This window comes from Dama dama, chromosome 12 (genome assembly GCF_033118175.1).
Source record: "Dama dama isolate Ldn47 chromosome 12, ASM3311817v1, whole genome shotgun sequence".
In the NCBI taxonomy this organism is placed as follows: Eukaryota; Metazoa; Chordata; class Mammalia; order Artiodactyla; family Cervidae; genus Dama; species Dama dama.
The window spans coordinates 43019533-43045334 of record NC_083692.1 but is presented as its reverse complement, the minus strand read 5'-3'; the positions used below and the strand labels follow the sequence as shown (position 1 = coordinate 43045334).

At 38.2% G+C, this 25802-nt stretch overlaps 2 protein-coding genes across 5 annotated transcripts in view; both read left to right on the top strand.

The window, feature by feature from the left end:
- Positions 1-9847, top strand: part of SPPL2A (signal peptide peptidase like 2A) — a 53490-nt gene extending 43643 nt beyond the window's left edge. For all 4 annotated transcript variants that reach the window (XM_061157147.1, XM_061157146.1, XM_061157145.1 and 1 more), the window contains one exon: positions 5987-9847. In XM_061157147.1, coding sequence (XP_061013130.1) covers positions 5987-6061 — 75 coding nt within the window. In that variant the 3' untranslated portion in view covers positions 6062-9847. The remainder of the gene's footprint in view (positions 1-5986) is intronic.
- Positions 9848-22953: 13106 nt separating this feature from the next.
- Positions 22954-25802, top strand: part of TRPM7 (transient receptor potential cation channel subfamily M member 7) — a 104217-nt gene continuing 101368 nt past the window's right edge. Inside the window, exon 1 of the mRNA XM_061157140.1 lies at positions 22954-23086. Coding sequence (XP_061013123.1) covers positions 23084-23086 — 3 coding nt within the window. The 5' untranslated portion in view covers positions 22954-23083. The remainder of the gene's footprint in view (positions 23087-25802) is intronic.

The following is a 25802-nucleotide window of genomic DNA, read 5'->3' as shown; positions in this document are numbered from 1 at the left end:
CATTTTAAAGAGTCTGAAAAGTTAGGACAGTTTTGATTATACACTTCTCACTTGTAGTGTGGTATCATAATTTCATTGGAGAAGGAAATAGCATCCCACTCTAGTATTCTTGCCTGGAGAATCCCATGGACAGAGGAGCCTGGTGGGCTACAGTCCATGAGGTTGTGAAGAGTTGGACATGACTGAGCGACTAACACACACGCACACACATCATAATTTCATTAGGTAAGACATTCAGAATTCAAATACCACATAGTAATAAACAGTGTGGAGTCTGGTGCCAGACCACCTAAGTTTGAAGTTTTGTTAATTATTAGTAATGTGACATTAGGCAAGTTACTTAACTTCTCAGTGCCTCAGTTTCCTCCAATGTAAGATGGGATGGGAATCAGCCTACCTCACAGAGTTGTTGTAACAGATTCAAACTGCTTAGCACAGTATATGGCACATCATTAGCACTATAAATGTATTTGCTGTTATTATTTGTATGAATTGAGTTTTTTTTGTTTGGTTTAATTTGTTGCTTTGGTGATCATCTTTCTCTTCATTAACTGATTTCCATTTTCCTGTTTTGAATATTAAAACTTTGGATATTTGTTAAATCTGCTTTCTTAACTTACTTGCGAAAGGCCATCACAAGCCTCAGAGAAAAGATTTTGTTAAACATGGTCATTTTCCCATAGTGCCCTAAATTTTAAAATATTACAAATGGACATTTGCTGAACTTTTAGGCCAGCTAGTTGCAGAATATTATAAACTGCTACCAGGAGATAGTCTATTTTTCCCTACAGCTAGGGCTTCCCTCATGGCTCAGATGGTAAAGAATCTGCCTGCAATGCAGGAGACCCGGGTTCGATCCCTGGGTCGGGAAGATTGTGTGAAGAAGGGAATGGCTGCCCACTCCAGTATTCTTGCCTGGAGAATTCCATGGACAGAGGAACCTGGTGGGCTACTGTCTATAAAGTCACAAAGAGTCAGACACCACACACACACAGCCTTAATAAAAGTTATAGAATGTGATGCCTTCCGTTAATGTGAAAAAGAAAACCTCTCGTTTCTTTTGTCTAACCTTTAAGGTCCAAGTTAATTTAGCTTGAATGTTGTTATTTGTGGGAGACAGTATTATGATAGACTTTGGCATCAGTTCTGGCAAGTTAATCTCTAAAGATTCCTCATTCATCAAGTGAGGTTGGATCTACAGGCAGGTAGGAGAATCTAATCTAAAGAGATCAATTAGCCCAAGGCCTTGAAAGGCAAGTGGATGTTGAAATCAGATAAAGCTGGTAGAGGCTTTGGAAGTAGAACAGGGAACCTCAACAAGTCTGGTAAAATAAAGGCAGGCTATGTTGAAATTTAGTGTAGGAGAGACCTGAGGGTCAGCCCTGAAGACAACCCTCAGGTAGTTACTGGTTCATCTCTTTGGCTAGCAGTTCACTCTTCTCCCCTACCTCCATTGTCTGTTCCCAGAGTATCTCTTATGTAACTCCCAGCTCAAAATCTGCCATCTCTAAGCAGATACCCAGGAGTTCTCCATTTGAAATTAGGTTCACCTTTCCCCATACTTTCTTTAGACTTTGATGTTAAATACTTATTAACATCTGCCTTGTAGTGTAGATATTTATGAAGGAATGCCTCCCCAGGTAGCACTAGTGGCAAAGAAACTGCCTGCTAACGATGACATGAGATATGGGTCGTTCCCCTGGGTCGGGAAGATTTCATGGAATAGGAAATGGCAACCCATTCCAGTATTCTTGCCTGGAAAATCCCATGGACAGAGGAGCCTGGTGGACTACAGTCCATAGTATCACAGAGAATCGGACATGACTGAGCACGCACACCCTCACTAGTTAGCTCCTAGATGTTAGGAACCCACAGTGCTGATAACACTGTTTTACACACTGTAAATTCTCAGTCTATGTTTATTGGTATTATTCATGCAAAGTAATTAGAATGTTCAGTCCTTAATCCCCTGACCTTTTTAATCACTTTTGTGTGTGTGTATAAATTTTTGGATTGTGTTTTAGCAGTCTTCAAAAAATTGCCAGAATTGTTACAAGGTGTAAAAGTATGGCACTTTTTAAATACTGAACTAGACTTCTATATCTCTACAGTCTTTATATAGAACCATTTTGCAAGTGCCAAAAGTTCTGGCTGCTGTTTGAAAGAATCAAATGTAAAGTTAGTAACACAAATTAAAACCAGAGTCTCAGGTGGCGGCATGTTTGTTTATGCCGCTATCATTTGGTTCATTCTAATCCCTGATATTAGAGCTGAGTGTAAGAGTAGCAGAAAGCAGGACTTTCCACTGGAAATTTTTAATTTACGGCTAGCCCTGATGACCTTTTTACGTGGTTTTCAAAGGACAAATTATACCTCTTTCATTACTGAAACTTAGAGACTTCATAGAAATACTTTAGTATTTTACTTAAAGTCTTTTAGCCCTTCCATGAATTTCTCTGATCAAGGGAAGTAATGTTTTTCTATAGGATTTCACTAATATACTACTACTTTGGAAATCTTAATTTTATATTCTTTCCTATAGCTAAAAGCTACTTACCCTGTATTTTTTATGATCTTTTTTTTCTGGATTGCTTCAAGAGCTACAGTATTCAGTTTCATTTATTTTCTAGTGAGTGTAGAGAAAGTTAAGGTGTTCTTTCTCTAGAGAGAAACTTGAAGCCATGGCATAATTATTCTGGCACATAGAACAATTAATAGAAAATTGTTTGGGGAGAATTTTTTTTGCTTCTAATCCTAAATCAGTGGAGTTAGATTTATGCAGCAACCTCCAATGGGTGGGAAGTAAGTTTTCAGTTTGTTAATATTCAGTAAACAGTGAGTTTGTCTCTGCTAAATGTCACTAGTGCTTCTAATTATTTTTAGAAGTCACAAGCTGTAACTGACAAGTCAAAATATAGAGATACTTAGAACAGCTCTGCTGTAGTATCAGCTGCTCTCCAGTTACTGCAGCAACATGAGCACTTTTATTAGTCTGTTTCAGGAGATTGGTTCAGAGCTATCAGTAAATGCCAGGTTAGCTGACCTAATTTCAGAGGACATCTTTCTAAATTGAGCTTGCTTATTTACTATGAAAAAATAATTATTTATTGTGATAAAACAATTTACATTAATTTTGCCAGTTAATTTTATACCTATGTTAATTTTTGTTGTGTTTTTAAAAACCTGTTTCAAGTTTGCACTTCTCTGTTTCTGTACTGTTTTTATTGAAAAGTCAGTGATGAAAAATAAATGCAGAGTAGAGATATTACTTCTCAATAAGTTGGTTTTACAAGTTTTTTTTTTTTTTAATATCTCTTTATTTAGAAATTAAATTACAGTACCAATGAGGTACTAAAGGATTAGGAAAGAAGAAGCATATTATAACTTAGAGTGTGTAGACTATTACTTCATTAGGTGACAGTTACCAGGATCGGCAGGTCTTGGAGAAGAGTGTTTCCCCACCATCCATTCTTCAGTTCTCTGTCCCCACAGCTCCAGCCTCTTACACCCAGAGTGTCTAGATTGCTGGGAAAAAAGGGGCCTAAATATATCTTATATGCTTCTCCTTTCCCTCTCATTTAAATTGTAACTAAAATCAGCTCTTCAACAACTTCATCTTTTCTATTACTTATCTTGATTTGGGCTTTACTCCCTCACTCCAGAAGTGCTATGAATATGCAATTACTATAATCTTAGGGATATCTTTGGCAAATAGAGGACCACAAAACTGATTGTTTAGGGGCTTGAAATGATTCATAGAATATAAGCAGGTTTGGATTTTATAATCTGACTCCATCCCTTGAGACAGTTGTCAACTGAAAGCTTCAGCTCATGTTTATATTCTTCTTTGTCTGGCAAATTCCAGAGACCCCATTTGGAATTATTCTTTTCTCTGCTCCCTCTCCCAAAAAACACTAAAGCTTTTAGACGCAGATTTTAAAAATAGGAATATTTATCTTGCTTGTCTTCTACTTCTTGATGAAGGAGAAGGGAAAAAGTACATTAGTTCAGTTCAGTCACTCAGTCGTGTCCAACTCGTTGCAACCCCATGGACTGCAGCACACCAGGCTTCCCTGTCCATCACCAACTCCCAGAGCTTACTCAAACTCATGTCCATTGAGTTGGTGATGCCATCCAACCATCTCATCCATTGTTGTCCCGTTTTCCTCCCTCCTTCAATCTTTCCCAGCATCAGGGTCTTTTCCAATGAGTGAGTTCTTTGTATCAGGTGGCCAGAGTATTGGAGTTTCAGTTTCAGCATCAGTCCTTCCAATGAATATTCAGGGCTGATTTCCTTTAGGATTGACTGGTTGGATCTTGCAGTCCAAGAGACTCTCAAGTGTCTTCTCCAACACCACAGTTCAAAAGCATCAATTCTTTGGCGCTCAGCTTTCTTTATAGTCCAACTCTAACATCATACATGACTACTGAAAAAACCATAGCTTTGACTAAATGGACCTTTGTCAGCAAAGTAATGTCTTTGCTTTTTAATATGCTGTCTAGGTTGGCCATAGCTTTTCTTCCAAGGAGCAAGCATCTTTTAATTTTATGGCTGCAGTCACCATCTGCAGTGATTTTGGAGCCCAAGATGATAAAGTCTGTCACTGTTTCCGTTGTTTCCCCATCTGTTTGCCATGAAGTGATGGGATTGGATGCTGTGATCTTTGTTTTCTGAATGTTGAGCTATAAGCCAACTTTTTCACTGTCCTCTTTCGATTTCATCAAGAGACTCTTTAGTTCTTACTTGCTTTCTGCCATAAGGGGTGGTGTCATCTGCATATCTGAGGTTGATATTTCTCCTGGCAATCTTGATTCCAGCTTCTGCTTCATACAGCCTAGCATTTCTCATGATGTACTCTGCATATAGGTTAAGTAAGCAGGGTGACAGTATACAGCCTTGACATACTCCTTTCCCGATTTGGAACCAGTCTTTCATTCCATGTCCAGTTCTAACTGTTGCTTCTTCACCTGCACACAGATTTCTCAGGAGGCAGGTCAGGTGGTCTAGTATTCTCATCTCTTGAAGAATTTTCCACAGTTTTTTGTGATCCACACAATCAAAGGCTTTCGCATAGTCAATAAAGCAGAAGTAGATGTTTTTCTGGAAATTGCTTGCTTTTTCAATGATCCAGCAGTTTGATCCCTGGTTCCTCTGCCTTTTCTAAATCCAGTATTTAAATTTAATCACTAATCTAAAAATCTTTGATAGTCTTCAGAAAAACATGAAATTGTTTTTTTTCTATTTTTAGGTAGTTTTATATGAAGAACAGGGTAAAAACACTGAAAATATTTAAGCAGTTATCATATTCCCAAATATGATAAATTTTTGTGAGAATATGAGAAGAGTTGAAGTGATCATTTGAGAAAAGTTTTAACTGGTAATTCTGCTAAAATAGTCTATAGCAAATGTATTCTTCTTGATTTTGTTTTTAGATATCATTTGACCTTTAAGTACTTTTAATTTCTTTTTTCTTAGTAGAAATTTTTTTCATACAATCTTTTAAAAATTTCATATGTCATTTTAAAATTATCCTAAGGTCAGTATTCAAGGCATCAACCAGGTTACACTGTCCCTGAACCAGCATAGTGATTTTTGGAGCCAGTTTTAGTTTCCTACCTCTAGGAGTGGACACTGCTTGAAACAGAGTCCTACAATAAGCATCAGGAATATCTTGTGGTGGAGTCTCCACTGCCACACAGGGCGATATTCATGTCGGGAGGTGGAAGTAGTGGAAGATCCAGAGAAAGCACTTATCAGATTGGCCCTGAGTCCAATGACTAGGCTTCCTGAAGGAGTTGTCACCCTGAGCATGTCCTGAGGAATGTGGCTGTGGAAATAGTACATTGCTTCAAAAGGAGTGCTTGGTTCAGTGGAACACTGTGTCTTTTTTTTTTTTTTTTTTTAAACTCGGAATCCTTTTGCCAAATTAGTGACTGGGGGCAAGTTGAAAATTTACATTTCCTAACATCTTTTATTTATGCCTAGATGATGGACCATCTGGACTCTGCAACAAATGAAGAAAACCCTGGGACTGCTGGTGAACAGATTGTCCAACAATAATATTATGTGGACGTGCAATAATGTGTCGATTGATTTTCTACAAATAGAGTTTGACTTTTTAAATTGACTTTTGAATTGACAATCTGAAAGAAACTTCAATGATATGCTTGCAAATATGTATCTGTAAGAGCTGGTACTGACAATTACATGACAAATAATTAAAATACAATTGCTTTTAACTATGTTAAAGTTGTGCCTTCACATTAAATAAAAGCATATGGTCTGTGTAATTTTCAGGATGTATTATATATAGTATATTTTTATAAAAAAAAAGCTCTTCACCCACCCCTGTACTTGTCTTAATTACTAAAGTCTGTTTCTTTCAACTCTAATGATAGATAAAAGTATTTGTCAAAGTGAATTTCCGAGCAGATATTACTGTAAAGAATTATGCAAACTTTATGCTCTATAGAACTAACTGTTTAAGATCATTCAAGAAGGCAGTTCAGCAGTGGAATTTTGGACCTTTTATCACTGCAGAGGTTAGAAATACATGATTTGGGAATACAGATAAAAGTGTATTTTTGTAGCATAAGTTTTAAAAAATCCCAATCCTTTTTTAAACTTGAGAACCTAAATTACTTCAGATTGCATATGTGTTATATTAGAATATTTTTCCATTTATAGAGAAACATATAAAACTAGTCATTTGAAAGGAAACAAAAATTGAAATCCACATTTTTCAGTGGTCTTCTGTTTCCTTGAAGATGTAGCTTAAATTTCTAAACTAACCTGTAATTCCACTATGGTATTTCTGATCTCTGAAGTTTGGATCTGCTAATGTTAAGACTTAATATTTTGTAAAAATTATTTTTCTTAGAAAATTATATATTAATACATATGACTCATTGCTTGAGTATTAACATCTCTAATAATCCCTTCCTCTATCTTCCCCCCCCCCACCCCAAGTTCCTACTCCTTTCCCCATGGGAGACCACTGTTAGCTTTTTAAAATTTGGGTGAAGCATGGTTTACTAATGTACAAACTGTGCTTCAGAGGAAAGAATTGGAGACAGAAGACAAGATACTGGGTGTTAGTCTCAATTTAATTACAAAATTTGAGTAAATTTTATTAGCTCAATGCAATTGTATCTCAGTTTTCTCATCTGCAAAATGAGTTTGTTAGACCAAGTAATCACTCTGCTACCTTCCAACTTGAAAAAATTTTCTTTCTTTGTTCAATCTCATATGTGAATTTGAACATTATCCTGTGAGTCATAGGTCAAATTGTCTATTTTCTTTTCTCTTAAGAAATCCCCAAATGAAAAGTGATTGCAAAGATAGCAAGATTTTGTATTTCTCTGTAAATAATGTATAAGATATGTGAACACATCTACGATTTTTCATTCTAAGGCCAGTTTAACTGATTAAAAGATAAAGTTAATGTCTTTCAAAAATGGATCAAACCTTTGATGTTTGACCTAAGTTTAACATTTGAGGGAATTAGATGCTTTTGATTCATTGATATCTTCCCAGATTGTTAAGTTACTGAGTAATTTACAGATATAGAGGCTCCCTTGACAGCCCTTCTTTCTACTTAATAGACTTATGGGTCACTTGGTTTATGACAAATAAATGACAAATAACTATCTGACAAGTAAGAGTTCGTGTTGATTTTGCCTCCATAATATCAAGTTTGACTTTTTTCCAAAGAATCTAATTTATTTGGCAGACTCGGATAGAGAGAAGAACAGATTAAGTGCCAGGTGAAAGCTCCCAACTATATTTTCATTTATAATATCAATAAAATATTTGCCAAAAATACAGGTTTCTTAAGTAAAGTTATCTGCACTCTTATTCCAGCTTTAGGATATTCAAAAACTTCGACCACATTTTATGAAGAATGCTACAGAAAATTTTATACCTAGAAAACTGGAATTTTAGTTCTTTGATACAAATTCTACTTTATCCAACCACTAGTAAGAAGGTAAAATCTTGTTCTGGTTTGCTATTTAAATCTTACTGATTAAATAGAAAAAACAAAAAGTGAAATTCCTTGAGTTTCTTTGTCTTCAGTGTCAACTTTGTATTACTTAATCCTTCTAGCAACTGAACTGAAAATATTTATAAAAATTACAGTAAAGTGCAGAAATATTTTATTTGGGGAATCAAAATATGAACAGAGGATAGGAAAGATGAAAGTTTGCCTTTAGAAGACTGTATCATTTTTTCTCAAACTGTAAAAGTAGATGATTTTTACTTCAGTTCAACAAAGGTAAACATGAGTTTTGTGGGAAAGGACTTTGAAATTCTGCTACATTGTTTTCTTCTAGCTTGTAGATTTTTTTTAGATTAGCAATATCTTATTTGTAGACTCAGCGATTTATTTTTCTTTTGAAGGAAGAAAGTTTTAACTCTTCTGTTGGCATTCACTGATTTTAGTTACATGTTCGTAGAGATTTTGATGAAATGGTACATTTGTAGTAAATACAAATGAGCTTTTCAGTTTTCCTTTGCTGTTTTAATTTCTGCCTTGTGTGCGTACGTGCTAAGTCACTTCAGTCATGTCTGACTCTGCAACCCTATGGGCCATAGCCCACCAGGCTCCTCTATCCATGGGATTCTCCAGGCAGGAATACTGGAGTGGGTTGCCATGCTCTCCTCCAGGGAATCTTCCCGACCTAGGGATCAAACCTGTGTTTCTTGTGTATCCTGCATCAGCAGGCAGGTTCTTTACCACTAGCGCCACCTGGAAAGCCCAATTTCTGCCTTAGGTATAAGCAAAATTTATTTTCATATTTGAACTAATTTATTTAAGATTTGTCTCTAAAATTTCAACCTAATCTCAGTTAATGAGACTTCAAAAATAGAAATTGCTTTTCAAACTAGTGGATTATACTAGTTTGAAGGCTTTTTATTTTCCCGTTAACAAGGGAAAATGCTGAATTTATTCAAGATGATGCCAGGTAACCAGTTTTGCAGTTTAAAAATTTGTTGATGTTTTCAGTGCTCTATTTACCTCAGAGGTAACTCTAAAGGTGGTCGGGGAGGGTAATGAAAATAAAATCAAAATCCTGAACAAAAATAATTTTATGCTTCCTGCAAGAAAGATACTCTGTAAATTCAGGAGATCTGAATCAAATTACTGAACATTTTGGAATTTGAAAGAAATTACATGGTACTTATGATTCGATCACAAGAGTATTATAGTGGCCATATTACAGTAAAGATTATAAATGTCCTTGTTTAATGTTTCCATAATTAAGGACAGCTTTTGTATCTAAGAAAATGTTCATTGGGGGAAAAAATTTTAAACTAGGTTTTTTAGAATAGTCCTACATTGTTGGCAATTAAGGGACAACTAAAAGAAAAAATGTAGAATATTTAATGTCATCATGTATTTCTTTGATTAGGCATAAAATATAAACAACTGCTTTTCCTTCAGAATATGGATTTTTTTTTCAATATCTAAAATTTACCTGGTCAGCCTATAGGATTTCCCAGTGAGACAAGTCAGTATAAATTAGGTGGATTTTGCCCCTTTTATACCTTCTGTTGTCTTTTTATCACATGAGAACGTATTTTAAAATACATGATTGAATTTTTACTTCTTAAAATTTTGAGTGTGGAATTCTTTTCTTTTAACCCTTTGATATGTTAGTGTAAATTAGTACTTTTATAATACTACTAGGCTTTATTTTTTTATGGAACATGATTTAAAAATTTTTGAAGTGTTAATTTGGCAGTGCTTTAAATCTCTTCATTATGTGCCAATACTGACAAGAAAAAGTTTTTTTAGTGTATTGAATTCACTATGTATTCAATAAATTCTATTTTAAAATAAAATTTGACTTTGTTTTCATTTGAAAAATAATTGAAAATGAACTGAAAGCTACTAGATCTTGTTCACATAAGATAAAAATCATAATAATCACGAAAATGTGTAGTTATTTTAACTCTGACAAATTATCCATAACCTAGATTCCACAAATATCATTTACTAGAAATTTCTATTGATACATAATGACCCTTAATAAGTATTTATTGAATTGATGTATGTATAGACTTTTTGTAAACCAAGAAATTATCATACGCTTTGTAATGAATATCCCTAGCATTTGCAGCTTTGCTGATATTCTCACAAGTTACTAAGATTCCTGCTGCCATTGTACTGTTTTTTGTTTTTTTAACTCACATGTGGATGGCCCAGATACATATGTCTTGACCACATGTTAAGGAGTCCTGTCCCCTCTATGCATTAAAGTTGCTTTAGTCATGTCCAACTCTTTGCCACCCCCATGGACTGTAGCCCATCAGGTTCCTCTGTCCAAGGGATTCTCCAGGCAAGAATACTGGGGTGGGTTGCCATGCCCTCCTCCAGGGGATCTTCCTGAGTCAGGGATAGAACCCGTGTCTCTTTATACCCCCATGGCAGGCAGGTTTCTTTACCACTAGTGTCATCTGGGAAGGGATTTTGTTTCATTCCACAGGCCCATATACCTGAAAAGATGTGTAAGAAACTGGAAAGAGAGGCTGTCTTTAGGAAGAGAGGGAGTATGATGGCTTGAGCACAGCAGTGAGAGGGAGACTTATTTTTCATCGTATACTCTTGTACCACTTACATTTTCCGTCATCTATATATGGAGCCCTATACCAAGGTCAGTTCAGTTCAGTTCAGTCGCTCAGTCATGTCTGACTCTGACCCCATGGACTGCAGCATGCCAGGGTCACAGAACAAAAATCTCTGGAAGTGACTAAGCCCCATAGCAGCTGTTGCCATTAGCCTTAGGATCTAAACCAGCCGGTTCCCTAACCCCATACTAGGTAAAATACCTACCCTCTAGCATCCTAGCCAATCACCTAATGTCTCCCTTCCAGTAGGAATTTTCTGTCTTGAGGCTATAAAAATTGACTACTGACCTGTGAAAGGGGTCGGCTCTCGCTTGAGCCAGCCCACTGTTCTAACAGTGTCTCTCACTCATAAACCTGATTTTCCTCTCATTCTGCCTGATGTCTGGAAGTTCTTTTCCAACCCACGCACAGACCCCAACAATATACATCTATTAAGATTCAAAATACAAATCATAAAAAATACTGAATTACTCCCCTCTTAATAGGTATTCATACTAATAGTTGGTTAATAAGATACTCTTTTCATTTTCTTTGGGTACTAAGGTTTGTAAACAGTATAATGTATAGTGGGACTAAAGGGAGAAATATTTAACCAATTGTCATGTTTTTTATTTATTTTTTATCATGATTTTTTGATTTTTTGGTCACACCACGCAGCATACAGATCTTAGTTCCCTGACTAGGGATAGAACCTGTCCCCCTTGCTGTGGGGGCATAGAGTCTTAACCACTAGACAGTCAGGGAAGTTCCCCAGTTGTCATATTTTTTATTTTAAAATTTATGTTCTTTATAAATTATGCTTATTAGCTTGAAATTCATTTTGCTTTGCTTGAAAATAGCAGTAGAACTTAATTTTTTAAGCTCATTCCCATTTCTATAACTGCATGAAGACTCTAGAATTAATATCAGAAGTTTTCAATATTTCTTGTCACCCTTAACCAGAAGTCCCACAAAAAATTAAAGCAAAAGTGGAAATTCCCTGGTGGTCCACTAGTTAGGGCCGAGTGCTTTCACTGTGGGTCCCAGCTCAGTCCCTGGTCAGGGAACTAAGATCCCATAAACTGAGTGGCAAGGCCAAAAAAAAGCAAAAATAAAAATAATGTATCATTAAAAAATAATAATAATAATGTATCATTGAAGGGCATTAACAATGGAAAACAATGTCCACTTAGGGCTGGTGCACTGGGAAGACCCAGAGGGACTGGATGGGGAGGGAGGCCGGAGGGGGGATCGGGATGGGGAACACATGTAAATCCATGGCTGATTCATGTCAATGTATGGCAAAAACCACTACAATATTGTAAAGCAATTATCCTCCAACTAATAAAAATAAATGAAAAAAAAAAGAAAACAATGTCCAATTCCAGGCGACCCTGATGATAACAAAGTATTCTTGGTAAAAATTTGGAAATTTCAACAACCTGCACATGAGCTCTTAGAGTAGACACTTTGCACTCACAGCAATAGCCAGATTCAGCAGAATTCTGGAGAGAGAGCTCTGTAAATGAGAGCAAAGTAGTAATTCTTAACAGCTCTCTTGGGGGGTTGGGGTAAATGGTTCTTACCCCTGGCTGAAAATTACTATTTTACATGTTATTATGTTAAAAACAACTTTCCAATTTAGATCATAGGGTCACCTCTCCAGGTAAGTGGGAAAGGTATCAATTGGGTTCTAATTAATAGTTACTTACCAATAGATTCTGCTAGCTTTAGAAAACCAAGCAATTTATTTTTTACAAATGAGTCCTCACTTGAATCTTCAGTTGAATCCTCACTTATTATTGTCTCTATAAAATCTACTCCAGCCCCTTTCAGTGCAGAGAAGTAAAACAGACAAATGGAAGGGCCAAGTCCTCTCCATACTCTTCAAACATCTCTCAAAGAATTCTAGTACTCATTGTCCCCACTGCCAACAACTCAATTTGACTCAATTTAATTCACCTGTACTGTACCAGACTTTTAGTTGGTCTTCCAGATGTTAACGTCACTATCAATTCCCCTTCCGCATCATAGCCAGTGATCTTTCTAAGATGAAAATCTGATCATGCAAATTCAAGTGTTTAAAAAAAAAAAAACACCTTTAATAGCACTAAATTTGTTTAAGAATGGTCTAGTTTTTTTTTTTTTTTTCTTCCATGAGCTTTTATTTATTTTTTTATTTTTTTCAGTGTGGTCTAGTTTCTTTAATGTGGTTTTCTAGTCCCTGTTCCTAACTCCCCAGTGCCATGTGCCCAGTCATGTCCAACTCTTTGTGACCCCATGGACTGTAGCCTTCCAGACTCCTCCATCCATAGGCTTTCCCAGGCAAGAATACTGGAGTGAGTATTTCTCAGTATTTCTCCCTCCAGGGGATATTTCCAACCGAGGAACCAAACCCGTCTCTCCTGTGTCTCCTGTATTGCAGGCAGATTGTTTACCCTCTGAGCCATCTGGAAGCCCCCTTTCTAACTTAATTTCCCATAATTTTCCTCTCCTTCATTCCTGCCCCTTGCCCTCTTCCTAAGAAGCTCTTCCGTGCACAGTCCCACCTTTCACACTCAGCATCCCCTACATACCCTTCAAATGTCAGTTTAGGTGTCACTGGAATGGGAAGAGACTGCAAACAACATTATCCTCCAGTCCCCAAGAGGGTACTCTCACAGGTGGCCTTTGGATTTCATCTGGGTAAAAAGCACCATCTGCTCCATCTCTTGTTTCTGGTGTTGCATAAGGATTACCATACTGCAGAACTGGTTGTGTATTTGACACTGCAGGAACATGACCACTTTTCTCTAAGCTTGTTTTGAGACACTGTGAGATCTGATGAGGACTTTGGGAATTCTGACCTTCCAATTTCTTTTCTGCTTGATTTTCTACACTCCTTTTATGTTCCTTCTCCCTGGAGAGGTTTTCCCAATATGAAGTTAGGCCACTTATCTCTTTTTCTTTCTCTGCCAACTGAAGTTTGTAATTGTCCACTACTTCAGCTAGTTCTAGTTTTATGTTTTCAGCAATTTTCACTTGTTCTTTCCATTTCAGCTCCATTTTTGCAAGTTCATCAGCATATTTATTGCACTTTGTTCTCTCATCCTGCAAGAGTTGTTTACATTTATTATATTTTTCTGTTTTGTCAGCAATTTCTTTGGTCATTTCAGAGACTTGTCCCTTAGTTAGAGTGTCAAAATCTGTCTCAGCTGTAGAAGGCGGTGACTTTACATCCAGAGTAGAGGCAGTCGTAGCTGGGTCTGTGTTTATTGAGGCATCATTCACTTTCTGCTGACTCCCAATTTTCTTTGTGAAGACACTATTGCTATTAGCCAATTGGTCTGAAAGTTTATTTATTTGTTTTTGGAGCCTTTGGCATTCCTTGAATTTCTCTTTATAATGATCTGCTGCCATCTGAAGACGAAGTTTCAGATCCTCAACTTCTCTTCTCAGTTCATGTTCCAGTGTGTCAGTCTTTGTGGAAAGAACAAAGACTATTCCTTTACAGAGTTCCATTATAAAAGGAAGGAGAGAAATGGGTCAAGAAATAAGTTTGGAATGGGAGTGGGGTATTGACAAGGGGAGAAATATATTTGAATGTTTTCTCTTGGGGCTGATCAGATTGCTCAGAAAAGTGTCTTCCAGTCTCCTGGAATCATGTGGTAGGGAAAATGTTGAGAGTCTCAGCATTCTACTTGCATTCACTCAAACACCATTTTCAGTGTATTACTGATGCACATCCTCAATTCTAACGGATATCATCCAAGTCAGGGACCTCTGTTTTATTCTCTCCAAAGAACAAACCTCGTTTTTCTGCCAGAGCCAGGGGAAAAAAAAAATTGCCCAGCTACATGAAGTAGAGGAGATGTGTGACTCTTCATGAATGATAGGATTAGAAAATAACAATTTTGTAATTCCAAATGAAATAATTGGGTTAGGCAATGATTATCAGTGTATAAAACCATCAGATGAGAGGAGGGCTTAGGATGTCAGCACCTGAAATCATTGATAAATGTTAGCCTTACTAAAAGGGCTTCCCTGACAGTGAAGAATTCGCCTGCCAATGCAGAAGACGCAGGTTCGATCCCTGGATTGCCAAAATCCCTGGAGGAGGAAATGGTAACCCATTCCAGTATTCTTGCCTGGAGAATCCCATGGACAGAGGAGCCTGGTGGGCTACAGTCCGTGGGATCACAAAGAGTTGGACACGACTGAGTACAGCATGGCAGCAGTAAGCAGCAGCATTGCTAAAAGTGTGACAACTAGACATCACAGGCCTTTCAGCGCGGTGCCTGTGAAGCACAAATCACCATGAAGTGTTCTTGAAAAAAAGATTACCTGAAATCCCATTAAATCTAGAGTATGAACTTCTAACAAAGGGAAATACGAAGGATGAAGACCTTAAATGATGCTCGAGGGAGGAACTTTCAGAATATGCAACATTCTCAAGGACAATTGAATTGGCTCTTGTAATAAATCAATAGCATAGGAGAGGAAAGTGTGAAACAAAGAGCTGCTCTAAATTAGAAGAAACTCCTATAATGTGACACCCAAATCTCACATTTATTGAATTGGGATCCTACTTATTTGGAACAACTTATTTGGATCCCAATTCAATAAACCAACTAAATAAGACATTTGTGAGTTCAATTGGGAAAATTTGGTTATGAACTAGATATAAAATGATATCAAATAATTATTGTTTTTTCAATGTGATAATGGCATCATGTCCATAGCATATATGCATATTCTCTAATTGAAGAAGCCTGATTTTCCCCATCTCAATTATTCAAGAACTATTTATTAAATGCCTATGATATGCCAGGCACTGTAATAAGCTATTGGGGTTAAAGATTAATATTTGAAACATTCCCGGTATTTTTGGTGCCATTTTATAAGCTTTCCTCTTACAAAACAAGTTAATTATTTTGAAAGAATGTCTAAGAAAGAAAATCCATTAATCCTCAATTCAAAGTACAACAAAATTTCTTGGAACTGGTTTAATCACTCTGCTTATACAAACAAAGGACTTGCCAAACATTTATGAAGGTCTAATTTAAGTGACAAGGAAATTGTACATAAGTAAACATTTCATATATTGGCTCTCTTTTTAATTCTTTTAATACTTTAATCAATGTTAATTGTTTTAATTCATATGTTGCTCATGTTCTTCAACTTTGAATGACACTGTTCCCTTTTCAGTTGCCCAGGGACTTAATGCCGGTGGCAAAACCGTTCAGGGAGAAGTCAGAGTGTGATTAATGTGAAACAATTATGTAAGCCAAATATTTGGACCCAGTGAATTAAACAAAGAATCTTGATTAGCTGATTTATTAGTTTGAGGAAGAGATTTTGTGAAAGACTGAATCATATATAAACTGATCTCTACTATTAGTGACAGATTTCTCAGCTGTGTTTTACCGCCACAAGAGGTAATATAGCATAAGGGTTAAAGACATAAACTCTGGAATTAGACCACCTTGATTGAAACCCTTACTCTGCCTTATGCCTCAGTTTCCTCTGTACAATAGGGATGAAAATAATAGTATCTAGTTCATAGAGTTGAGAGGACTTAATACACACTGAGTGAATAGAACAATACCTGGGAGATAGAAACCACCCAACAAATGCTCACTATTCAATGTCCAGAAGTAAGGACTCCTGATGCTTTCCAATTGTTTTACTATGGAGCTTACTTTTACTTAACTGCATATAAACCTCTATACTTATTTGTGTCTATGTCAAGGTGAGATATGTTTAAAATAATTGTAGGAAATCATAAAACCTGGCTAGTGTCAGAGATAGTCATCATTTATAAACTCTACTACTTATTGGTCGCTTTAGATGTAACTTACAATAAACTTACAGCATTCCAAAAATATTTTTTTCTAGGTTAAAATTAAGCCTCTTTACTATTAAATACCCCAAAGCCACAAAGAATCTGTTAATGTTTAAAATAGTTGCTTTACAGTTGCCATATCCCTACTGCAGCTGTTGATGAGTTTAAATCAACAAAATGTGCTTCTGAAAGTTTCTAAATGTAAATGGAACACCAAATATTGTATATATTTGTTAACAAATTTAAATTATAAAAACAAAGAAGAAATTGTGGGCTAATCATTGAAATTATTTAGATTGACTGAGCTTTTGCTTTTGTTTCAATCCATTTCTCCTCTTTACAGTTTGGGAGCTATATAATCTATTTCTTTTCTCTCAGTTTTTAATTTTTTTAATGTACTTATGAAACTAGAAGTCTAAAACAGAATGGCTTCCTTTCTGTTTCCTTCCAAAACAATGAAAGAGCTTTGAAATGATGGTCTTCAGATATTTTTGTTTGCATATCACTTAAAATAAATTTGAAAAGCTACTAGGGATGGATGGGTTAACTATACTTATTGTGGTGAACATTTTGTAACATATACATATATTAAATAATTATGTTGTACTCCTGAAATAAAATATTACATGTCAATTATATCTCAATAAAATATGTTTCAGTGTAAAAAAGCACTATGTAACTCACGGATTTTATCATAATTTAAAATATTTGCAATAAATGTAATTAACAAAATATTTAAAATTTATAAACTTTTAAATATAAGCTATCACTTGATTTTAAATATTATTTGATACTCATCACCATTCACTTAAGAAAAGTAAACTCTTCTTCAAAATTAGAAAAAAAAAATTTTTTTTGGTCTTGCTTGCAGCGTGTTGGAATCTTATTTGCCCGACCAGAAGTTGCACCCATGCCTCTTGCATTGGAAGTATGGAGGTTACACACTGGACTGTCAAGGAAGTCTCCCAAATAGGAAATTTTATGTTATTAGTTTCCTGTCCTTGACTTGTGTTTCTATTCTACTTTCCCCATATGATTTTTTAAAAAATAATACATTTTATCTTTAGAGTAGTTTTACATTTATAGAAAAATTGAGTGAGAAAGTATTGAGAGTTCTCTTACATCCTTTTCAAAACCCTCCCCCTCCCCCAAGTTCCCCCTACTATTAACACTTTGCATTAGTGTTGTACATTAGTCACAATTGATAAGCCAATATTGATACCTTATTATTAATTAAAGCTCATTATTTACATTGGGATTCACTCTGTGTTGTATATTCTACGGGTTTTGACAAATGTATAATGACATGTATCCACATTACACTATCATACAGACTAGTTCATTGCTTAAACATGCCCTGTCCTCCATCTATACATCCCTCCTTCTCTCCTTTCAAACCTCTGGCAATTATTAACTTTTAAACATTTCCCTAATTTTGCCTTTTCCAGAATGACATGGAATTGGAATCATACAGTTTGTAGCCTTTCAGATTGGCTTCTTTCGCTTAAAAAATATTTGTTTCCTCCATGTCTTTTCATGGCATGATAATTCATTTCTTTTATCACAGAATAATATTCTACCATGTAAATGTACCACAGTTAGTTTCTCTATCCATTTAATGAAACACATCTCGATTGCTTTGATTATTTGGCAATCATGAATAAGCCTGTTATTAACAACTATTTGCATATTTTTACGTGGACAAAAGTTTTTACCTCATTTGGTACCAAAGATCACAATTGCTGGATCCTATCAAAAGAGCACATTTAGTTTTTGTCATACTATCTTCCAAAGTGTCAGTACTAGTTTCCATTCCTGCAGCTCCACATTTTTTGCCAGTAAGTGGTATTGGTTGTTGGGAGGTCTCAGTCCTTGCCACATGGTACCACTTAAGAGGCTGCCTGAGTGTCTTCATGACATGGTAGCTGGTTTCCCCCCAGAATTAGTGATCTAAAAGAGTTGGGGGAAGCCAAAATGTCTCTTATGGCCAAGCTTAGAAGTCACACATTGCCATTTTCACAGTATCTCATTGATTACACAGGTCAGCCCTATTCATTGTGGGAGGAAACTACACAAGAGTGAGAATACCAGGAAATGAGGAACATTGAGGGTCCTATGGGAGGTTGACTAACACAGCTACTAAAACATTTATCTTTAGTTTGAGTTAGGCTTGTATCCATCTCTAGTCCCACTGGACCAGTGTTTCTCATCCTTTTTTTCATGATCACTCCTCTATGGAGTTTTTTTAGCCATGTTTTTCCTAATTCCATGCTCCCTTCATGAAATGTTAATGTTTCTTTATGTACTGTGTGTATATCTGTACTAGATATATATGTGTATATATATACACACACATATATAAAGTAATATTTTTCACCACTCTCCCAAGAAGCAATTTTCACTACCTTGAAGGAGGTGATGTCATCCCCCTCTGAGGTTGAGAATGTATGCACTAGACCGAAAGCTAAAAACCCAAGAGTTGGTACAATACCAAACCTTTACATCTTTTTATATTTCATGAACTTCACTTGATGTTTTAAATAGAGTATAGTAGTAAATGTTTAATTGTTGCAAATAACTGGGCAAAGGTAGAGAGGAGAATGAGTATGTGATCCAGTGAGAGTGGAAAATACAGATGCCATTGACCAAAATGGAAACAGAGCCTCCATGAGAAAGAAGTGAGAGAAGAGAGCATTTAATGAACTTTTTCTGAAATATTGCATTTCTCCATCTTATTCAGCACTGAACATTGAATAGGACTGTTCTTGATATAGTCTTAGGAATTCAACACTTTTTTTGGAATGAATAAGTTCATCCAGCAGAATTGACAGCTCACTGAAGGTCAGCATATGTGAACTTCAGGGCTGTCTGATCAACTATAAACTATGGAATTTATTTTCAATAGTTCAATTAAGGTATTGGCTAGAAAAAAAGGAAAGCACAACATAAAAGTTGAGAATTAGGTTTTATTTGAGGACATTACTGAGTACTATAGCCTGGAAACAGCCTTTTGGACAGCTCTGAGAAACTGTTCCAAAAAGGTAAGGAGGAGTCAGGTTATATTGGAGTTTTTGCTGGAAAAAAATAAGTAACTGAACATCAAAATATTACTGCTAATTACAAAAACAGACATCTTAAGTTAATGATCCTATGTATGGGAAGATGCAAGAGTCTGGGCTCATTGAAGTAATTCCTTTGATCTGCATCTTAACTGTCTCTATTCTGAATTCCCCTCAGAGCACAAGGTGGTAGTGGCTGATGGCTTGATCGTGGGCAATATTCATTGTTACTGATATGGAAGGCAAAAGTTCTAACTCTAAACTAAATGTTCCAATTTACCAAAAAGTTTTGGAGATCAAGTATCATGGGGCTATTCTTATTTCCTTTAAAAAAAAAAAATTTATTTGGCTGGGCCAGGTCTTAGTTGTGGTATGCAGGGTCTTTGATCTTCATTGTGGCACTCAGGATCTTTAGTGGTGGCATGGTCAGCATGTGGGATCTAGTTTCCTGACCAGGATTGAACCTGGGCCCCCTGCATTGGGAGCACAGTCTTAGCCAAACTTTCTACACCAGCTAAGCAAAGGGATTTTGGTGTACAAAAAGGCCAGAGACACAAAGACCAAGGAGAACAAAGCATTCTTTTTTTCTTTCTTTTTTTTTTTTGATCTCCTGCTTTGTTTCCACTTTTCAGATTATAAACTCCCTAAAGGCAGGAAGTATATAGGCCCTGCTGAGATCTAGATGATAAACATTTAGATCCCTTCCCCAAGAGGCTGATGATCTAGTAGCAAGGATATGACATGTTTTAAAACATTTTTTTAACTTTGGTCCCACACAATAAGGTATCTCAGATGGTGAAGAATCTGCCTGCAATGCAGGAGACTTCGAATCGATTCCTGGGTCAGAAAGATCCCCTGGAGAAGGGAATGGTAACCACTCCAGTGTTCTTGCCTAGAGAATCCCATGGACAGACCATGGGGTAGCAAAGAGTCAGATATAACTGAGCAACTAACACTTTGTACTTTCTTTTTCTGCAAGATAAGGCATACCTTGTTTTATTGCACTTAAAAAATACTGTTTTTTTTTTTTTTTTTTTTTTTAACAAATTGAAGCTTTGTGGCAACACTGTTGTCAGATTGTCAGATGCTTAATATTTTTTAAGGAATAAAGTATTTTTAAATTAAAGTATGGGCTTTTTAAAGACATAATGCTACTGTATACTTAATAGATCATAGTATAGGGTAAATACATCTTTTATATGCTCTGGATACCAAAAAAATTGCATGACACAGTTTATTGCAATATTCACTTTATTGCAGCAATCTGGAATGGAACTTGAAATATCTCCAGGGTACATCTGTATTTAAAGCTTGTTCACAAGTATAGCGAAAGCCTGTTAGGAAAAACAACAGGTGGATCAATTTTGTTGAAGAGAAGTGCCTACTTCAGGGACTTCCCTGGTGGTCCAATGGCTAAGACTCCAAGGTCCCAATGCAGGGGTGCCCAAGTTCCATCCTTCTTTGGGGAACTAGATCTCACGTGCTGCAACTAACAGATCACACACTGCAACTAACAGCTCACATGCCGCAACTAAAGATCCTGCATATTGCAACTTAAGTTTCCACATGCCACAACTAAGACCTGGTACAGTCAAAGAAATAAATAAATTTTTAAAAATATTTAGGAAAAGAATATTCTACTTCAGTGAATTTAAAGTTATAGCTATGCTGGCTGAAAGAAGCCAGATTCCCCTTGTCCCTCAAAAGTACATAGGGCATAATTTCATTACATAAAACTCTATACCGGAGAAGGGCTTACTTCTTCTTACCAAGGAAGGTGGCGCTATCGGTAAAGAAGTGAAAGTCGCTCAGTCGTGTCCGGCTCTTTGAGACCCAATGGACTATACAGTGCATGGAATACTCCAGGCCAGAATACTGCAGTGTGTAGACTTTCCCTTCTCCAGGGGATCGTCCCAACTCAGGGATCAAACCCGGGTCTCCCGCATTGCAGGCAGATTCTTTACCAGCTGAGCTACAAGGGAAGCCCAAGTGGTAAAGAACCTGCATGCTAACACCAGAGATACAAGAGATGCAAGCTTCGATCCGTGGGTGAGTAAGATCCCCTGGACGAGGGCACGGCAACCCACTTCAGTATTACTGCCTGGAGAATCCCATGGGCAAAAGAGCCTGGTGGGCTCACAAATAGTTGGACACGATTTAGCCACTGAGCACTAGAATGTGCAAGCTGATCAATAGTGACTGAAAGCAGATTAGTAGTTGTTAAGAGGGCTTCCCTAGTGGCTCAGCTGACGAAGAATCCGCCTGCAATGCAGGAGACCCCGGTTCCATTCCTGGTTCGGGAAGATCCCCTGCAGAAAGAGAAAGGCTACCCATTCCAGTATTCTGGCCTGGAGAATTCCAAGGACTGTATAGTTCACGGGGTCGCAAACACACGACAGACTGCCTTTCACTTAAGAAGCAGTGATGGGGAGGGACAAGATGGAGGAATTAAAAAGAGTGGAAGGAAATTTGGGGGTAATGAATAGTTCACAGTCTTGAGTGTGATGATATCCTAGATATATCAATATGTCAACACTCGTCAAATTGTATATTTAACTACGCATAGGTTATTGTGGGTCAATTATTCCTCAAGAAAGCAGGTTTTAAAGGATTTAACACAGAATCAGATCACACAGGATCAGACAGAGGAATTCCTGACGCTTTTCTGGAGTATGAAAAGCAACATTAGTAAATTATCCCTAATTGTCAAACCTGGGCTGGTGCAAGAGCAAAAAAAAGACAGAAAACCTGCAGTCTTTGGTTTAGGGGTGTGGTGTATGCGTGCCTGTGGGTGATTTCTGAGGAAGGAAAGGCTAGTGCCCACAGTTAAAGACAGAAGAATTTTTGCTGGCAGAAACAGAGGAAGCTAGAGGAAGAACATGATTTGGGGTAAGACAATTTTGCATTTTGGACTAAGAGAGGGTAACTTCTAAGGCCTCCATCCTCGCTGAGGCACAGCCAAGGGGCTAGTGAAAGCTGCTCAGAATGCAGAGGCCAGGCCGAGTGAGCAGAGATGAGACCATGTCGCAACTCCCGCCAGGGTCACAGAGGTCTGAAACCTTAACCCTCAGCTATCGCTTCCTTAAGTGCCACTCCCCAAGCCGAGACAAACGTTTGTGGAAGTCCGGCCCGCGTAGCCCACGCAGACCTGGGGAGAACAAGCTACCCAACTGGGCTAACACGGGGCAGTGGGGGCAGGGTGCTCGTGCCCGGCGCGTGCGCGCGCGGCGCGCTGAGACGCGGCCTGGAAACGAGGGAGCGCGCGCCCTCCACGTGACCCGGCCCGCGGGCGGCGACGCACACGACGCGCCCCTCACGTGGTCTGTCTCCAGCCCCGTCGCCGGCGGAGGCGGGCGCGGGCGCGTCCCTGTGGCCAGTCACCCGGAGGAGTTGGTCGCACAATTATGAAAGACTCGGTTTCTGCTGCTAGCGCCGGAGCTGAGTTAGTTCTGAGAAGGTTTCCCTGGGCTGTCCTTGTCCGGCGGCCTCTGCTGCCGCCTCCGGAGACGCTTCCCGATAGATGGCTACAGGCCGCGGAGGAGGAGGAGGTGGAGTTGCTGCCCTTCCGGAGTCCGCCCCGTGAGGAGAATGGTACTGGACCCACTCAGGCCCCGGTGGGGGAATGGCCCCGGGGTTGCGATCAGGGAAGCGGGAGGATTCGGCTGGCAAGTGTGTGCGCGGGGCCGCTCTTCCTGGGGCGAAGGATCTCGGATTTGCGTTGAGCCTTCCGGACTTGCCTTGACGGGACGGGAGTGCGGTTCTTTGCTCGGGTGAGGGGCAGGAAGCAGGTAGCAAATCTGGCGGCACAGCTTGTCGCGGGAATCCCCTGAGCGGAGCCCGGGCTCCGCGGAGGGCCCCTCGAGGCGGCAGAGGCGCGAGCCGGGGAGGACCTGGCGGAGCTGAGCGGCCGCAGCGCGCCAGACGCAGCGCTCAGCCTCCAAGCTCCGCATCTCCCGGGAGCGCGTTCCTCCTGGCGCTTGTTGCTGGCTGATAAGGGAGCCAAATGCTCTGCTCAAGTTCCGCAAGGAAGGGGAGGGCGGGCTGAGAGGGAACAAAAAAGGGCTAGAGGATACGGGTTTGGAGCTGTGCCTTGTTTGCTGCGCAGCGTGTACTCCACAGGTACACTTTCCTGTAGAGCCAAAGAGGAGGGATTTGACGATATTGACGCTAGCTCTGATTTGGAATTTTCTTTAGCAAGAATTAAGGGTTTTAATGGGCTTCCCAGGTGGCTCAGTGGTCAAGAATCCGCTTGCCAACGCAGGAGACACGGGTTCGATCCTTGGGGTCGGGAAGATCCTCTGGAGGAGGAAATGGCAACCCACTCAAGTATTCTTGCCTGGGGAATCCCATGAACAGAGGAGCTTGGCGGGCTACAGTTTATAGGGTCGCAAAGAGTGCGACACGACTGACCAACTAAAACGACAATAAGGGTTTTATTGGGGCGCTGCTGTAGGTACGCGAGGCGATGCGTTGTCTGGGTTTGTGTCGAACCACCTCATCCGTTGCCGTAGAGAAGGGTTGGTCGTGTGCAGAGAGGGATGCGGCGCATTGCAGCTTTTTGATAGAAGTTTTTGTTAAGGCCAGGAATAAATTAGAAAATTTCTTACAAAAAGATCAGGAACTTGAAAGAGCGGGTAGGTGTTCCTGGTCAGTACTTGAACTAGACAAGCTTCAGGCGAACAACTCTCCCTCTGCTGGAGTCTGGCACGTATACTTTTCTCTAGAAACTTAATTCAAGTGCCATACAAAACTGAAACCACGAATATAGTTATACTTTGACTAAATAGTACATCTTTCCATTGTTTTCCACCTTTTTGGGTAAATGTAAAGTCAATAAAAAAGTCATTTTACCTTTTTTCATAATTTTTAAAAGAAGGATTTAAGTTCATCTACCAACACTAAACTTTAATATTTTTTAGTTAAGTGGATTTTAAGGGGAGCTATTTTTTTTTTTTTTTGGTGGGGGGGGGGGGGAGTTGAGTCAAAGTGGTTTTTATTTAAAAACAAAACAGCAAAGCATTAATACTGACTCTTCAGTGATGTGTCTCATTTTCTTAGATGGTAAATAGCATATATTGAACATACCTTTTAAGTATTTAGAAAAAATTTAGATAGAAAATGAAAATGAAGATGATTCATCATCTTCAAAACCATTGCTTCCTACTGTTTTGTTAAAGCAACCAGATGACTTTATTTTTAGTGAAAGTCAATTTCTTAGTCTTACCTCAGGTGCTGTTCTTAAGTCCAGCCTCTTAATGTTTTGCTGTTTACATACATTGAAATGCAGCTTTCAAAATTTAAGATGTGGTCTGAGTTTTTCTTGCGTTTGCTGTGTTTCCACTTATGTCCTGTCTTTTATGTGTATATAGCAAATGCACTCTCCCAGCCAACATGTTTGTACACAACATTGTTGTTTCTACAGGGAGAAATTCTCACTTTAAAATTTGACAAGAAGAATCTGGTTTTATTTTTTATGTTGCTTGGGTCCTGACTGCTGTTGAGTCCTGTGATTTTTCCCTACAATTTCCAGTTATAGTGAAACCTTAGGATAACCCAAGACTGAGGGTCTCCAATAATGATAATTTGTTGAGCCTCCTGAACTTTAAAGTCAACATTGTGACCTGAAAGTTTCCCTAAGTATGTTGAGGTTATAATTCCTACTATAAAATCTGTTTAAGACGTCTGTTTCTGGTAGTCATTTTCTTCTTTGACACTAAGAGAAAGTGTACAAGAATGTTCTGCACTGCTTTAAAACTAATCAGCCAAATGACAAAAAAACAGAAACATACCAAGAAATACAAGTTAAACTGGCGTGGAATAAAATTTCTTACAAAATAAAAAACTATGGCTATTAGAAGTATTTGTTTTATTCATTTGGTTAACACTTAGTATTTACTATGTTCTAAGTACAAAGAGTCGGACTTGACTTGAAATGACTTAGCACGCAGCACGCACAAGCACTGGAGTGGCAGAGATGTGATAGACAAGTTTCCTACTTTCAAACCACTTACATTCTGGTTATTTATATAAGAACTAACTACCTGTCTGTTGTCAAAGGAAGATGTATACTTCACTTCACAAAACAAATACTTAAAGTGTCTACTGTGTTGCAGATTCTATGATACTCTGTCTTGAAGGGCAATATAAATACGCAAAAAAGCAAGAAAGTTCAGTTAAGTCGTTCAATCATGTCTGACCCTTGCTATCCCATGGACTGTGACATACCAGGCTTCCCTGTCAATCACCAACTTCCAGAGCGTGCTCAAACTCATGTCCATTTAGTCGGTGATGCCATCCAACCATCTCA